Source organism: Daucus carota, chromosome 6, assembly GCF_001625215.2.
Source record: "Daucus carota subsp. sativus chromosome 6, DH1 v3.0, whole genome shotgun sequence".
In the NCBI taxonomy this organism is placed as follows: Eukaryota; Viridiplantae; Streptophyta; class Magnoliopsida; order Apiales; family Apiaceae; genus Daucus; species Daucus carota.
In genome coordinates, this window is record NC_030386.2 from 36487393 (window position 1) to 36504979 (window position 17587).

Here is a 17587-nt window from a genome sequence, read left to right on the forward strand (position 1 = left end):
ACTTCATAAATTCAAATAAATATGATCAAAAAATGACCTGCACTCAAATTTGAAAGGTCGATAAGGTCATTCGACATAGCATGCTTCTAACCGGCGAAACAAATCTCCGTACATACCCTATCTTCCGTAGCACTGCAATATCTAACATGAGATTTTAAAAAAGTACTAAGTATTTAATATAAACCTACAGTTTAGTATATTAAAACCGTCAGAGAACTCAGCTTTTCATACATCATACATGATACAGACAGTTTGGAGTCTTCCACAGTACAGAGCAAGATGATGCAGATAATAGGTAGTACCTATGTGCTCTCCTTCAACTGTACTCTCAAACTTAATCACCATACACCTGTAACAATCTTGGGAAACCTTAGCTGTCAAGGATTTCAACACAACTATTAGAGATTAGAGATTGGAGAGAACGAATTAAATTCTACAGCATTCAAGTTTGCAACTCACTCTGTCTTCGGATAATCTTCAGGTCAGTTAAAGCCTCAACCACTCTTGCTCAATTCATTATACAGAACCTGCAATTAATTTCTCAAATGTAACTTTATTTTTATATTAGGGTTTTAAGATGGAACTTGAGAAATTTGATTCAATCGAAGCTTTGACAACGACGCGTTTCGATTGGAAATGTAGACTACGCTTACAGTGTCTGTGGAGAGCTTCAAACATGAAAACCAAAGAGTTCTGGGGCTTAAACATGATCTATATTGACGATTCAGTTAGCATGCTAAACTTATATAAAATATAAATATAAAATATAAAATTCCTATTTTTCCTGCATTGTTCGGTTTCTTAGATTAATTTTTGTTCACCTAAATATTTGTAGAACCATAGGATCCATGCCTTTGCCAGCGCAAAATACTGCAAAAATCTGATTAATGAAGTGAAAGAAGGAAAAATTTATATCTTAACCAATTTCAAAGTTAAGGATTATGTTGGAGATGAAACATTTAGAGCTGTTCGCAACAAAAAGCACATTTACTTTACTACCCACACCAAAATTGAGAAAGATGTGGACAATGGTTTACAGATCGACAGGCATGCTTTTGATTTGTTCTACATGGGAGAAATGCCAAAGTTGGCAACTGACAACCGGTTTTTAGTTGGTAAGTTATATAAACAATTCTTGGTCATGTAGTTGTTGAAATTATAACTTGGTAAATTCTTTTTTGTGGCTATAGATGTCGTAGGTGAAATCCGGAATGTGCGTGCAAATATTAAGTCTACCAAAACTGATTCTGAGAAAGTTCTAACAAAATTTGACCTGTGCGATGAGAGGTATGTTGTTGCCTAGATTAATATATTTTAGGAAGGACATTTACTTAAAACTATTAATTTTCGACAAATGTTAACAGGCACACTCTGGCTGTAACTCTATTTGACGATTTTGGAACTCAGTTTGAGCAAACGCTGAGATGTTGCAAGGACCAACAGGTCTTTGTCATAATATGTGCTGCGAAGATTGGCCTCTATGAAGGTTAGATGCTCTGTCTTACAACATATACTTACAACAGCCTGAACTCCTTAAATGTTTTTTTACAGGTTTACCTAACTTAACAAACTACTCTGCTACAAGAATCTACATAAATCCAGGGCATTACAGCGTACGTCAGCTCAGAGAAAGGTTAAGAAATTACAAATGTTGTTGTCACTGCTAAATATATCTTAACACAAACACTAACACACAAAGCTTGCATTTAGGATTGCTGCCATGCCACGTGCAAAAGCTGGCTCACCACCTGTAGAAGAGATGAATTTTCCAATGCTGACTGTGAAACAAATCCAGTCATTGCCTCCTGAATCCAGCGAGGTAATGTGTCTAAACTATCCAATACAGTAATCTATTCGACACCTTCGTTAATTTCATGTTTTTTATAAATATATTATGTTTGTACAGTGTAAAGTCAATTGCAAGGTTCGTGTGACCAAAGTTGAGGAAAATGCTAATTGGTATTATGCAATTTGCACAAAGTGTCCAGCAGAAATTGTCAAAGAAAACGGCGTTTTCAACTGCATCAACTGTAAAAGAATTATTCCATATCCAGACAAAAGGTTTCGAACCAAGTTTATAAAAATATGCTTCAGGATATATAAAATTGCTTGCTGAATTTAAAATTCCACAGGTTCCGTGTTTGCACATTGTGCAGCGACAGCACAGGAACAATTGCAATAATATTTCTTGATGAAGATGTGAGCCGTATTCTAGAGAAAACAGTTTTTGACGTTGAAGTTGAAATGTTTGAGGTATATAAATACTATTATGCACAGATAATATGAAATAAATATATAATTTCGACATAATTACTTAATTACGATGTCATTTGATATATACAAATGACACCGTAAATGCCACTGATGAAACTATTGATTAATAGGCCAAAACTGAAGGGCAATTTCCACAACAGCTTAAGGAGTTGCAGAATGAAGTGTATGACATCACTCTAAACATTACGGCTGACAATCTGAAGAAAGGATCAAAGGTCTACGAAGCCTTTCAGATTCTGGACAAAGTCGAGAGTGGAGGCAATTTTGATCCATCTGGCGGAAAACACAGCGAAATGGCAGATGCAATCTCTGTGGACGTAAGAATATTTCCTTCTGCGTTAAAAAACAAATAATTTTGCTTCAGGTCTAATATTAGTTATTACAGCTTGGAGATGACAACATGAACACTCCGAACACTGGGATTTCTTCTACGAAAACAAGACCTCGAGTCCATATTGAGCCTCTTCCGTTTGATCCTAAAGGAGCAAGTCCTGCCAAAGCTATCAAAAAGGAAAATCCGGAAAAGGTATTGTCATGAAAACTTATCAATGTATTTTCCTACACACTGCAATTCTTTTTTTTTTTTTTAAATCCTACACACTACAAATCTCAATATTATTTCTTAACTATCTGCAGTGATTGGGCAAGGAACTATACTTTTGCTGATTAGGATTGGATGACTTTTGGCATATTGGAGCTTTGATTTGGGATATCTCTGTTTTATTTATGTTTCGTGACTTTAAAACTTTGTCTGTATTAATGCTCTTAACTTTAACAACTGTCCTGTAACAACATAACTCCGCATCCATCCATCCATCCATTATTATTAATGCATGACTTCTGATAAGATTTGGACATGTAATTACTATTTCTTCTATCTGTAGCAGTTTATGATTTTGTTAAATCATTTGTTTTACTACATTAAATGCTTTCACAACAGCATCAACTTTGTTAGGTACTATAAATTAGTTGTTACCCATACTGTCTTCTATACACTTTGTTTCAAATTTCTTAACACCATGGCAAACAAGTTTACATCAATAGCAAACATTCAGACAGGATTCCATGCGACCAATCTGAAGATCAAAGTTCGTGTAATACGGCTCTGGAGGGGTACAACAAAGAAAGGAGAGGAATTTACGTCTTTCAACATCCTGCTACTCGACTGCAAGGTCACTTTTGTCATGTTTTCATCTACTATTATTTCTGCTATAGAACAATTAACTTATACATTATGGTCTGCAGAATAGCACAATTCATGCTTTTATACCAGCTGTGTGCGCTTATGACCTGGAAAGACAAATCATGGTGGGAACTGTGAATATTATTTCTGACTTCATTGTGCAAGCTTACAAAGACACTGACGGTTTCCGTAGTGTTCGTGCTGCAAATCAACTAATCTTCACGAAGGAGACAAAGATACAACAGGTGGATGAGTAAGGAACAAAGATTGCACACGAGTACTTTGATCTCTATGATCACAGTGAAGTGAAACCGTTTGCTGCCCAAACAACTTATCTCATTGGTGCTAAATTTTGTTACGCATATTATAATTTCTGAGCATATTTTAATTTTAAGCTTGCTCATCTGCTTCTTATGTCACAGATATTGTAGGTGTTATCACAGATCATGAGATTTATATCAACAACATTACCAACAGACACGGAGAGGCCCAAGAGCAAGCCAAGTTTGCTATAACTGATGGAAGGTAAACTCCCAGTTCATAATCATGCATACTCAAGTTTGCAAGGTAAAAGTTCATAAGGTATTTATTAGCTCACTACCGCAGTTCACTGTGGAAAGTGACCTTCTGGGATAAGTTTGCAAGGCTGTTTGTGAAGGCCATTTGGGAGAAAATGGAAACACCAGTAATAATCATTATTGCTGGATGCAGAGTTCAAAACTTCAACAGTATGTTCTCTACGTACAGTTTTTGTCTCAATTTTACCTCTTACTTTACACGGTGAAAAAACAATCATTAACATAGGCATACTCCATTTCAGATGAAGTTATTCTAACAAACGTTGCTGGAACAAAATTCTACCTCAATTACGACCATCACAGTGTCAAACATCTGAGAAGAATGTGAGTTTTAGCTTTGCAAATTTCTGAAGTTAAGGAAATCAGGATATTTCCTGCAGTCATTATGTAACAACTTCACATTAACAGGCTAAAGGATCCAGATTTTGCAAAAAAAGTCGCAGCAAACAACATATCAACAAAGGCAGAACTTCTTACAGTTCAACAGATTCAGTCTTTGGATAAAGAATTTATTCAGGTAATACTTTTCAGAAAAATTATCAATTGTTTTTGCCTTCTTTCTTAGTTTCTACGTTTTACAGTTCTTTCAGATAATCACTACATTTTTTTTCATGTGCAGAGGAATGTCCTGGCTCACGTGAACATCATGCAAGTTGATGGAAACCAGCCTTGGTTTTTGTATGTATGCACTTCCTGCAACTCAGAAGTTGAACCAAAAGATGACCTGTACTTTTGTCAAATCTGCACAAGAATAGTTCCTTATCCAGAAATAAGGTAGCATACGTCACTCTAAAATAATGTTTTATTATGTGCATAATGTATATATTTTAATTTTTTTCCACAGATTCCGCTTAGTCGTGCTTGCTTCAGACATTACTGGGACAATTCAAATCATCCTGCATGATCGACAGATAAGAACCCTGATTGGAAAGAGAGCAAGACAACTCATACAAGAGGTCAAATCTTTTTCTTTGTAATACATTCCAGCTTTTACATATTTGCACTAATATAATCATTTATCCAACCATTATTTCAGCAAGGACCATCAAACCACTTCCCACACTGCTTCAGTCTTCTGGCTCAGAAACCATACACGATCAAATTAGAAATCAATGAGATCAACATTAACAGCAAATGCACATTGTACTGGGCAACCAACATTTGTCATGGTTTCAAACTAGAGTGTACAGAAGACAAAGTGGAGCAGACAGTTACAACAAATGACACAGAGGCTACAACATCAACCGTTGATCTGCAAGGTCTGTCGGGACTCAACTGCAACTCATCAGCCATTACCAAAGATTAAGATCAAGCTCTGCCATCAAATTTTCAGCACCTGTCTTTCGGAAACAAAATCACTCAATGTAGTGACTTCACTAACTATGTTTGTTGTTAGGATATTTTGTTTAAAGTCGGAAAGTCAATGGTTTGTAATATTATCTTTATTATGTTGAAATTTTCTATTTTCGAACTTTTTTTATCTTCCAACGCCCAGCACCGCGGGCTTAAATACTAGTTTATATAGTCACGCGGTATATTCCTAATTTGAGATTAGTTTTTACATAGTACTATTTTCTTGTATTTTTTCTGAATAAAATTAAGGATTTTTTCGTATGTCCATGTGCACGAACTAACAACTACTTTTTAACTAGATAGTGAATTTTTATGACTACCATCCCACTAAATTAATAATGACTTTCCTGCATGCACCAAAATCCAACCCAATCAAAATCTTCTCATAACCAAGTAGGATATCGATCATCCTTGTTTTGATTATTTTTCACGTATTTAAAGTGCTAATAAGATCAAGTCTTAATTTTCTTCTAAAAAAAATCAAGTCTTAATTTTATTTTATAGGGAACTACTCATATACTCCCTCCGTCCCTATTTATTTGTCCATTTTGGAAGTAAAAATTTGTCCCTATTTATCTGTCCATTTATACTTTCAAAACTAATTTATTGATAGTTTTTCAAATATATCTCCATAATTTCAATTTTCAAGGCTTGACTTATTTAAAACTTGGTTGAATTCATGTTTTCAAGACATAAAGTAGGGATATTCCACCATTTTCAAGACATTAATTAGAGGTATTTAATGAAAAAGTTTATACAATCAAGTATTCCTTGGTATGTGTTTTTTTTTCCAAAATGGACAGATAAAAAGGGACGGAGGGAGTAGTAAAATTTTGGAAAATACTGTAGACTTTATTATAGTACAATTAAACGTTTACATCCGGCCGTGTGAAGATTTCACTGTGAGTGCATGTTCATCAGTGCGTGCGCGTCGTATACATACGCGTCAAGTAACAATGCAAGCATTAAAGCAGATTCAACCCCTCGTTTGTCATGTATAGGTAATTGTTAATCATAATTACGCTAATTAAATCAAAATTCATTTCACACTTTCATCGTAACTCCCACAATCATATTAGTCCCAAGTACATTCACCCTCTCCTGATCATTACGAATCCATCCCCTCCTCATAATATATATACATCTCCTGCTAATAATTTCCTCATCACTGTCAACTCACATTTGTTCGAGATGAACTCCATTGTGAAGGTTGAGTTCGATAATCATGATGATCAAGAAACGACAGGAGGGTATGTACATGCATTGCGTCCTAACTATAGTTATTGTTTTTAGTCAAGTTATATATCGTGTTCATGTTTATTTGTTTTTTATTGCATGCAGATTTATAGATAATTACTCAATATATAATGGTGGCTCACGTATTGAAGAGTTTGATCCTATGTGTGAACCTTGGCCCCTTTCGGGGCAACACGACGACATTCCTGAACTTAGCATGAAAGACATCGAAGAGATTACTCGTAGCCTCGATGCTGACTGTTCGTGCTTGTTTCATCAACCTGGGAATAGTACCCTGGTTGGTGCAACGCAACCAACAGTGATGGCTTCTCAACCTCAGATTTATAATGAACCGAGTCCTTTGGTCGATGCAAACACGAAAATAGAGACGACCCAATCTCATCAGTATTTCCATGCACAGAATATGTTTGTTGATGCAGTGTCTGTCTATGCAACAATAACTCATCATGAAGCTCAGGACTTCCCAACTCATTATAGGAGAGCTGATTACGAGACGACTAATCAACCTCAGTATTCTAATAATTACAACGTTGGTAATTTGGGGAGTAGTGAGAATGTGGTCTATAATTCAATGCATCTCAAGGATGATTATTGTGATATTTTTCCCTTACAAATTGATGAAAATGTTATAGTTGATGCGGAGCCAATTTGTATGATACCTGCAAGTGCAAATCATGTACCGCAGTGTCACAATGTTTCTGCTGCGCATGATTCCGGAAATGTAAAAAGTGCAATCAACTTGAAGAGTGAGCAAAGCAGCAACGTTACTGCAATGGTTAAATACGAAGAGGGAGTCAGTTTACGACAAAATGCAAGGTGTAAGACATCTGCGCTGGAGCTTGATGAAATCAGAAAGCATTTTAATCTGCCACTCACAGAAGCTGCCAAGAAACTCAATGTGGGTCCAACCGTGTTGAAGAAAAGATGCAGAGAGCTTAACATTAAGCGGTGGCCTCACAGGAAGATCAAGAGCTTGCAGTGTCTGATTAATAATATCAAGGTAAATTTTGTCATATATTGATGTAAATATAGCAGAAAACAAGAGTTTATGATTATGCATCGGAAAGTCATTTTTATTTTGTTTTATTATGAATATTCTGTATAGTCTCTGTAATCTTTGTGCCTCTGTGATTGTAATTCTTTTTTATGAGATTACTATAAGTTTGTAAATAGTTATGTTTATTATGTATGTGTCTTGATTAGGAGATGGGGATGACTAATAAGAAAGAGATAGAGATGCTGGAAGAGAGCCAGAGGATGCTGGAAAGAGTTCCTGAGCTCGAACTGAGTGAGAGCGCCAAGCGGCTCAGGCAGTCTTGCTTCAAGGCCAACTACAAGAAGAGAAGATTGTCGCGCTCATCTGCAGCCGCCCGTCGTTGACTCATCACCACCTCCTCGTCCTTCTAGTCGGCTATAATAATCATTGTGTAATTGGTTAATTTGCTAATGTGGTCAGTATTGTTTCTAGCTGATTGTTTTGGTAATGTTGGTATATGGCTCATGTAGAGACAGCAAACCTCAGATGTTCTATTCGGACTATTCATGTAATTCACGTTTAAGTTGCAGATGGTGATCAATGCAAATTTCTAGTAGAATCAAGATAGACCTGTCTAATCTTTATGTTCGTTTGGCTAAACATGCAAACCCACGTAAACATGGATTCAAGTCAATCAAGAGAATGACAGCTAGCCGCTTTCACATACATTATGATCTAGAGCACACACAAGTTGAATTTCAGTAACACCTACTTGTCTCCTCCCAAATTATGCAACAAATTCTACTTCATCCTATATGAGATCTCTAAGTTTAAATTTTGAATTATAAGATCTACGGTGGATCGGACGAGGGAGACTTTTGCTTTCTGATTACAAGAATTAAAGATATATCATACTACTATAGAGGCTCCCTGAGCGTGACAAGTACTTAATGAATCTTCAAGAACTCATCCTTCTTATCTTTTCTGGAATGCGTTTCCACGGCACTTGCTTAATGCTTTCGTAAATACTCGACTGCAACAACAAATGTTAAAAAAGAACAATCAGTTAATTCCATACAACAAAATTATGTGTAAACGATCCGTTTAATTAGAAAAAACTTACCAATACTTTAGAGCTCGCAGAGGAAACGATCAAGAAGCTGTTTGATCTCCTTCTTAACCTCCGTGTTTTAGTACCCTTCCCTTTATCTACCGAATTTTCGAACACCGATGAAAAGTCCATACTACCCTCCACACCGCTAACTCTACTGTCCTTGTTACTCCGCCCTCGCCTGCATGATGAGCTGAAGCTAGACCTCCCCTGGCTACCTTTCTGCCCTTCCGGGCTCCAAAATGATCTTCCACCACTCGATGAAAACGATCGGCCTATACTATAAGGCTCATCCAACACCGTCGTTGGCGAGGGCATATTGGTAACTTTACTAGTAGTACTGACATTAGTTAACCGCGGAGGTGGTACTAAACACCTCACGGTCTTGGACTTTGGCAGTCCGCAACCTTTTCCGTTGGTGTTAACCGCCGCGGTGGTTCTCGGCTTCCCCGGTGCCTCCTCCCACTCGAACGGTATCGACACGAAGCTGTGCAGCGGCGGCGTTAGCATTCCAAGTGGCTCCCTTTTCTTGCTCGGGAACTTGTTGTTCAGACAAAGCTTTGGTGTTGAACTATTCTGTTTCTTATCATTATTCATTTCTCTCTATCTACTAATTAATCTCTCCGAGCATGCAACTTACATGTAAATATATAATAGCGTGTCTGGTTAGAGTATCTAGATCACGCATAAATAGACAAGTCCAAAAAGCAAAAACAAGGGGCGCTTCTTCTTCACGAGAAAACAAATGGATGATTAAACATGGAATATTTTCGCGATAACGGATCGGATATTCAGGGTGCAATGACGAAATTGTCCTTGGAATTGGTAGATGATAGAGACTTGTGTAACGGTACTCATAGATATATGACATGGACGATACAGTTATAGCATCTATATGCTTATGAGTACAAAAGTGACTTTGTTTACATGTAGTTTTAAACAAAGTGCCGAGAAAGGAACCGTTTAGACGGCCTCTGTCCGAAGTATAACTACTTCTTTGATCAGGTGACATTTACAACTAATTAATCTAGTGTTAGCCGCGCCGGCACTTTTGTTTCTCTATTGTACCTCTAATTTTTATAAGTCAAATTAAATACTTAAGTAATAAGCCTTGTCCCATGCAAATACAAGGAGGTTAAGATAAAATAAATAAGTTTTCAATCAATATTTAAGAAAAAACTTAGAAAATGGTATATATATATAATCTAGTCATAGTAACATTTATTGGATTAATATTGATAAAACCTTAAAATAGATAATCCACAAAAAATACTCCCTCCATCCGGATATACACATACGAAATGCACACAAAAATTAAGTAAAATGTACATAGTAGTATAAAATAATGGGAAAGAGAAATTTTTGAGTGTTGGATTTGGAAAAATTGATGAAAATGGTGGGTGATTTGGAATTTTTACATCATAAAAACTTACTATTTTGATAAATATTTGTCATGTACATAATTTAATGGGACATCGAAGAAAATTTCTCTTCTTCTCTTTTTTTTCTTCTTTTTGTTTCTCCTCTCAAGCCCTACCATTCAAATTTATAATATAAATGACACGATAATATATAAATATAAGCATGTCATTCATTAGTTATATCATTATCGATACATAGTTTTTTTTGAAAATAATATATTTTTTATAAGAAATGATAATAATTTCTTATATAAAACATACTTTTAACTATTAATTTTTTGCCAAAATTTAGAGCGGATTTCATTAATACGAAAGATACTCAATCGGGACAAACCCCCAATTGATCATGCAACCATGTTGAAAAACAAATAAACGAGCTAAATAATTAGCCGCTTTGTTTCCGGATCGCTTAACTAACTGAATACAAATATTCTGAAATTTAAAAATGAAGATGATGGCTTCTTGAGCAATCGAACCGGCAACTCTCCCGAAAGCAGTAGCTTCACAATTGACCCTCACAGTAATTTCATGGATAGTATCATGTTCAGAGGACTCAGTTACAAAAACTGAGTTTAGAGGCCTCATATTATGAACAGATATATTTTGTGAGAGGTGAGCACATGCGATTTTCACTACCGTTCCGAGTGCACCCCAACTATCTACTCGCTGGACACCAGCTATAAACAAAGTGTTGTTGATGCGAGTTCTCCGGATCTCCCAATAAACCGTAAAATTCATTTTCAACACAAACACATCGCATAAAACGAGACACATCGCACAAGGCGAGACACTCAAACACATAAACAATAACTCAGACAGAAGACAACGGAAAAATCCAAATGGGTTTCTCGAATTTTGTGGAACAAAACTCGATTTTATTGAAAAAGAAACAAACAAAGAGGATTATTGATAGAAATTGAAAAGAAAAGAAGAGGTGTTGTGTGGATGGAGAATGGATGGCTAAAGAATTGAGATGGGATGAAAGGAGACAGTGATAGATATGGGTAAAAGGGGTGGAGAAGAAGATGGAGGCGCCAGCGCGCCAGCATTTGAGGAGGATGGAACGGCCGACTCTCATAGAAGAGAGAATTTCGTAGAGATGGATGGCAATCAAAACTTTTTCATACTTTTAACTATTTTAAGACAGCAATAATATAAGTACAATTCCCAATCTTACTATATTATTATATAACTAAATTATATAAATAAAAAATGTAATCTCCAACTCAAAATACGGCTATTGAGTTGACAGAAAATAAATTAAAAGCATGGCTACGAAGTACAATCCACCCAACGGGAGCCCGTGGTTTGATCCGACTCTTAAGCATATCAACCATGGGGTCCAGCCCGATCTCATTCAAAAATATTGAAGCCCAAGCCCATAGAAGGAGTCCAAAGTTTTAAGAAGGGCGTGCCGCGTGCGTCAGAACTTACGAGACCTGGCCCTCATCCATTTGCAATCAAACTGCACTTCTCTTCTCTGTATTTTATATTTTGTTCACATAACCAAATAAAACACACACACACACACACAACGATCTATCATCTATCCAATCGAACCCTAGCCTTCAACATCTGAATTGATCGATAGCTCGCAAATCGAGGCGAATTGAGAATGGGAGAGTCGAAGATGGAGGAGATGTCTCTACCAAGCTTGTTCGAGCAGGCTCGCAGGATTCATCTCTTAGCTTCTGAATCTTCTGCTGATAAGGTTTCATCTTCTTTTAATTTTCTACTCACTTTTTTTAATTTATTCAGATTTATTTGTTTTTAATGGATTTGCTGGGTTTTGTAGGAAACGGTGAAAAAGGGGTGCCAAGCATTGATACAATGTGAGGAGATGGTTAGCAAATTAGGGCTTTTTTCGTCGAATGAATCGAAAGAAGATATTAGCACCACCAATCTCAAGTATCTTCTGGTAACTCTCCCCCCCCCCCCCCCCCCCTTCTCTCTCATATGTTATAAGGTCTGTTGCTTTCTATTGTAGCATAACAGTGATAATGAAAATTATCTTACCTTAGTGTGTCACTTTTGGACGTACAAGAGTAGGGAAATGGAACTACGAGTCCTTTTATTTCTTATCTGTTCCTGTTTTTAGTACTGAAAATTTAGAAGCTTCCGCATTTAGTTGGCAACTTTTTTTTGTGATTTTTTGAAGTTTGAGTTTGTTTTGTGCCAAATAATTGCTGCATTTGCTGCTCTTTATATATATTAGTATATTACCTGAAATCAGATACTACAGTTCTAGCTATTTTGGCTGTTAGGGTTGACATAGCTATACTATTAGGAAAAAGTGAGGTTTTAATACGTATAAAATCAAAATTGACAATGATTGCTTTAGTTCGTGTTGCTATACCGACTGTTGTGGAATAAAGCTGGAAGCATTTTGTTTTATGTTGTCATTACTAATGGGAATACAGAAACAGCCACATTTAACCACTCGTAGTCCTAACGTCATAAAGTCATAAATTTCTTTTGGTTGGGATTGGCAACTTTATTTGTAATTTATGGTGAAGGATACCTTTGTAGCCAGATAATAGTTGCTTTGCTGCCTTGTACAATGTACATTATGACCTACAGATATATTAAATTGAGTCTCTTTCTATAAGTTGCGATATATCTTAGTTTCTTCTTTCTGTGGTCAGCAAACTCTTGGCGTAGTACGTTAATCAACCAAAGTGTATTCTTCATTGCTTTCATTTTACAAGTCCATGTTTTTCGTTAGTTCTGTTTTGCATCTGGTTCATTTATCTATAGAAGTAACTATATACCTTCTATATTTGTATAAATTTTTCATCTTAAATTTGTTGATATATAATGTTATTAAAAGACATTTTAATGAAATTTATGATTTCCGAAGAAATTACACATCTACATGTATAAATTTGAGTATAATCATATACATAACAGAATATTTGTTCTTTTAGAATAATGGAAAATTTTACCGGAAAGTATTGCATTTAAGACGAACCAAATATTTCCCTAAAACAGTTTGTTATCTCATTTTGTTTATTCTGATTATTTTCCACTTTTTTCTCCTTAATAAAATATTAATTGCTGTTTTTTTGTTATATTATTCGAAATATCTTTAATGTTAATTCTTAGATCAATCTGATCTCACAAGATTATAATATGGGTTGTGCACATGATTGCAGGTGCCATATTATCTGGCTGAGTTAACAGAGAAAACAGAAGGCGACAGATTACAAGTTCTTCAAGCCTCGATCGCTAAGTTGAAGGTAAAATTGTTCTATTAAAATTAGTAGGTCGAACAAATTGAAAGAATGATCTTTTACGCCTAACCACATTTACAGGCAATAAAGAGCAATGATAACAACACTGGGAAATGTTCTCAAGCTTGTTACTGGAGACATAACTTGGTTTTGATATAATTTTCTCATTTTTGCAGGAGTTCATTTCATTTTGCGAGGCTATGGAGCTTGTGCCAGAAGAGGAGTTAGAAGAATCTGCAAGAGGCTCTAATTCTCATGTGGATCGGAGGGCTAAGAAGGTGAATATAGTTTGTTTGTTTTTCTTGTCAGGAGGTGAATATAGTTATATGCATACATACACGCCATATATATATTGCATCAACAATTATAATCCAATGTAGTGAAGGCAGTCAGGACAATGCAATGATTCCTTTATAAATCTATGCAGATAGCTCGGTTTAAGCGACAAAGAGCGGCAGAGTCAAAACTACTGGAAATAAAGGAAAGTAAAGAGCGCCGCATGCGTTCTACTAGAGCATCTGCTTTATCTGCTCCTGTTGAGGCAGAAGAGGAAGATGTACAAGATTATGATGGAGAGGAAGAAAGAGAGGTACATTCTTTTAGTTCATATCTTGTAATCACTTCCCTAACACTCCCCTCCCCCAAAACCACTCGGTAGGCAACTGCAAACTTTTGTATGTACAGAATGATTCCACTAAATGGACAAGATTCGTAGAATTTACTAAATTTATGCTGAGGTGAACAGTATTCTCATTTCTGTTGGTGGTTTGGCCATTTAAATTAACTCTCCGCCGAATAAAGACATGGATAATGGATGTTGGTGTTTACTCATTAAACTACACGTTCAAATTTCAATTATCACCGGCAAAAATTTATAAGATCATTCGTGATGCATTGTATTTCCTTGCCTCTAGATCACTCAAAACAGTATTTTTCACATCTGTGGGTGTCTGGGTGATTACCAGTGCTTGAAATTTAAATATATTGGTTTGTCCTGTGGATATAACAGAGATTCAGTTTTAACTCATACAGATAAGGTCACCTGCATGCTTAACAATTTTTACGTGTTCCCTAATTGGGATGTTTTCGGTGTTTGAAATGTTATTGAAAGTCTTATTTAACCTGATGTAATTTTATTCTTCAAATTATCCATAAACCTCTGACAACCTCCCCCCCTCCCCATCTTGGTTGATAGGCATGGCTTATTACCATCTCTCTGGACATCTGCAAGGTTAGTGTGACATTCATTCTTAAATTTTATTTTCTGGAGGTGTTTTCCATAATTAATGTGGTTAGCATCTGATTCATTATCATAACTTCTGTCACGAAATTATGTATCAGGCTTTGGATCTCATGGAAATGCTGAAGAAAGAGGAAGAAATGCTAGCTGCTATAAAGGAAAAGCAATTACAGGTACAAGTACTTTATATTTCCTAATACTGCTTAATTTTGAATCTCAATTGAAGATTATGCATGGCGCACTTGCTATCTTATCAATCATGAGTTTGAAACGCTCAAAAACTGTTTTAAAAATAAATAACAAAATCAAGTGGCTGCACACTGCATACATGGGGACTTTGTCCAGTTTTGCGTGATTTTCTATTTGTATGTAATATGTTGCAATACACCTTTTTTCTGCTAATTACCCTGGTGTTGAAAATACTTTCTACTATGTAGCTTATAAAACCAGTTAATTTTTTGACCTAGATGATTGTTTGTTCATCATATGCTATTATATATTTTTGATATTGTGATTATACCAATGTGGGACAGAAAGTTCGTGAGACATTGTTCTGATTTTTTCTTGAAGTGTTTTTTAAGGGTCAAACTAAAACCATTACTTTTGGCTCGAACGTCGCTTAAATTTGAGTTCGATAGCATTTTTATCTAGCCGAATGTGAGCACTCAATAGTTGGCTTGGCTCATTTGCAAACTTATCTATATCATAATATTATATATCACACAAAATTGCCGTGCAATGGCTATATAATTTTCTATAAAAACAGTTTACATAATTAGGGTTTGCGGATACGTGAGGGATAACACCTCTTTGCGTTGCGACAAAATAACAGTTGCTCTATCCCTATTTTATAGGCCACTTGTATATTGTTTGCATGTGTGTGATGTGTCGTGTAAAGAACAAGCAATCATCTCCTAAACACAACACAACAAAAAAGTGGTCCTTCTCCTCGCCCTGTCTCCCTTATCAGAATATCGCACTGTTTGTGTCGGAGAATCAGGATTTTTTCGGGTATGGATAGGAAAAAATTTTATAAAAAAATCGTGGATCTGGTTAGCAGATTGAAATAGTTGCTCGAGGTCGAAAAACTAATTTTGAAAAGTTACTCGGGGAGCTTTTACGATTAGAGGATTGTCATGTGTCTACTTCATATACAAAAGGCTACTTTTTAACAGCTATTTACCAAACAATTTCATACGAAATAACTATTTCAATCCAGTAGTCAAAACTACTTAAATCAGCTAGTCAAAACATGCAACCCCTACCATCAATGACTAGCTTCCGTAATTCTTTGCCACTATCCGCTAACCGCTAATTGTCAAACAGGGCCAATAATTCTTACAAGATTTTTTGACCGATTAGCGAATTTAGAACACTCATAAAAAGATAGCGGTCGGATGCCTTGTCGGCAACTAGTCGATGACTTGATAATAATGCCTCATTCTTGTGGTCAAAACATATTTCTTACTGCTTTGTTATAAATTTTTAGTGACCATTTATTATTAGCGATTCCAGGATCAGCTATGCTTAACGATTTCCTACTTTGGCAGGACGGTAATGAAGGGATTTCACAGGCTATTCTTGATGAGCGTGCTAAGACGGCTGAAGCCTGGCATCGTGGTGCTGCAGCTCGAGCTCAATACACAAAACCAGCGGCACCAATTACATGTGCCACATTTGCTCAAGATGTTTTAGAGGGGAGAGCACAGGTTTCGCAGGCACATGAGCACAAACACCAGCAGCCCTTGATATTTGGACCGGCAAGTCTTGTGGGTGGAAGAGTAACAAGTGAAAGGGAAAGGATGGCCGCACAGGTTTTTCAACCTGGACACAGGTAATTATTGTACCCAAACTTGAATGTGAGTTGAAATACTCTCTTGAAATGTATTTATATATTTCTAATATTTTGGTGAATGGTTGTAATAATTTTCAAGATTGCCGACAATGAGCATTGAGGAGGCGGGGTTAACAGAGATGAATATGATGAATGATTGGCAAGAGAGAACTGCCAAGATGATAGCAGAAGCCAATTCTTCATGGCATAATGATGGTCCAAAGCCAAGGCCGGGAGAAGAGGAGGATGAAGATGACGATGCAGCCCAAGATAAAGCCAGGGCATGGGATGACTGGAAAGATGAGAATCCTCGGGGTGCGGGCAATTCGAAGCTAACCCCTTGCGGTTAGGTGCCACTGTCAATTATATAGAATAAATGTTTAGCTGTGATATAAACACATCCACATATTTATTCTGCCACATTAGCATATTGTTATATAACCTATATGATTTTTGTGTATTGTTGTGGTCCATAACTATGTTTTTCAAATTGGGATGTTCTTTTTTTCTAATTTTGGTCCAGAGTTTAACTAGATGGCTATTAAAATGCAAGATCTGTGCATTTATGAGTGCTCCTTGGTGCATTGTAGTGCTACTTTCTTATTTCCAAAAAAGTAGATAGATCTTAAAATTGCCAAAAAAAGGATCTAAATCTGCAGCAATTTTTCAGGCGTAGTAAAATATGCATAACTGTTGCCTGGCACTTTTGATAGAAAACAGCTTTGGTGATGGTTATACATTATTGGATTTATATTTATATATAGATTTGTGCTGTTGCTGCTGAACACTTTTTCGTTGAAGATCTGTTGGACACGGTTGTTTTATAAAATTATGCTTGCTCTTATTAATTTTCAGGCTGGAATGTTTTCCCTTTTTTGGAAAGAGTTGTATATGATTAGCCTGTGGTTGCATTATCTGACGTCTGTTCACTTTTACTTGATGTTTTATTAAAATGTAAATCATGTCTGAGACGCATTAGGATAGTTGGTATTACCAAAGTATAGCCGTGCCACTTGCAAAATTTTAGCACAAAGACCGTTGGTGAAGAACATCACATCTTATATGAAGCATATCTATACTTTGATATATGTATATAGGCAAGTGCTCAAATACAAACTCTTTAGTGT

General features: G+C 36.1%; 4 protein-coding genes across 5 annotated transcripts; 3 read left to right on the plus strand and 1 right to left on the minus strand.

Moving 5' to 3' along the window:
- The first annotated feature begins 577 nt into the window (after positions 1–577).
- Positions 578–3714, plus strand: LOC135147286 (replication protein A 70 kDa DNA-binding subunit B-like). Its single transcript, XM_064080205.1, has 11 exons — positions 578–727; positions 836–1115; positions 1191–1287; positions 1365–1486; positions 1552–1633; positions 1711–1819; positions 1907–2061; positions 2133–2253; positions 2385–2591; positions 2660–2800; positions 3520–3714. The coding sequence occupies exons 1-11, from the start codon at positions 578–580 to the stop codon at positions 3712–3714; spliced, it is 1659 nt and encodes a 552-aa protein (XP_063936275.1).
- On the plus strand, positions 2408–5369 carry LOC135147348 (uncharacterized). 2 transcript variants are annotated; one of them, XM_064080510.1, is made up of 10 exons: positions 2408–2591; positions 2660–2800; positions 2911–3799; positions 3880–3982; positions 4064–4185; positions 4278–4359; positions 4444–4552; positions 4655–4809; positions 4880–4991; positions 5072–5369. In XM_064080510.1, the coding sequence occupies exons 5-10, from the start codon at positions 4131–4133 to the stop codon at positions 5339–5341; spliced, it is 783 nt and encodes a 260-aa protein (XP_063936580.1). In that variant the 5' UTR covers positions 2408–2591; positions 2660–2800; positions 2911–3799; positions 3880–3982; positions 4064–4130; the 3' UTR covers positions 5342–5369. The 2 variants fall into 2 exon arrangements, with proteins under 2 accessions (XP_063936580.1, XP_063936581.1); XM_064080511.1 differs by having other exon boundaries at positions 2911–3982.
- A 2946-nt stretch (positions 5370–8315) lies between these two features.
- On the minus strand, positions 8316–9425 carry LOC108226823 (uncharacterized). The gene is made up of 2 exons (XM_017401815.2): positions 8745–9425; positions 8316–8654 (listed from the first exon to the last, which is right to left on the minus strand). Exons 1-2 carry the CDS (start codon positions 9327–9329, stop codon positions 8580–8582), a joined length of 660 nt encoding a protein of 219 aa, XP_017257304.1. The 5' UTR covers positions 9330–9425; the 3' UTR covers positions 8316–8579.
- Positions 9426–11585: 2160 nt separating this feature from the next.
- LOC108224291 (PP2A regulatory subunit TAP46) lies at positions 11586–16972 on the plus strand. Its single transcript, XM_017398825.2, has 9 exons — positions 11586–11864; positions 11949–12071; positions 13309–13392; positions 13563–13664; positions 13814–13975; positions 14582–14617; positions 14728–14799; positions 16177–16460; positions 16561–16972. Exons 1-9 carry the CDS (start codon positions 11769–11771, stop codon positions 16808–16810), a joined length of 1209 nt encoding a protein of 402 aa, XP_017254314.1. The 5' UTR covers positions 11586–11768; the 3' UTR covers positions 16811–16972.
- Positions 16973–17587: the final 615 nt, after the last annotated feature.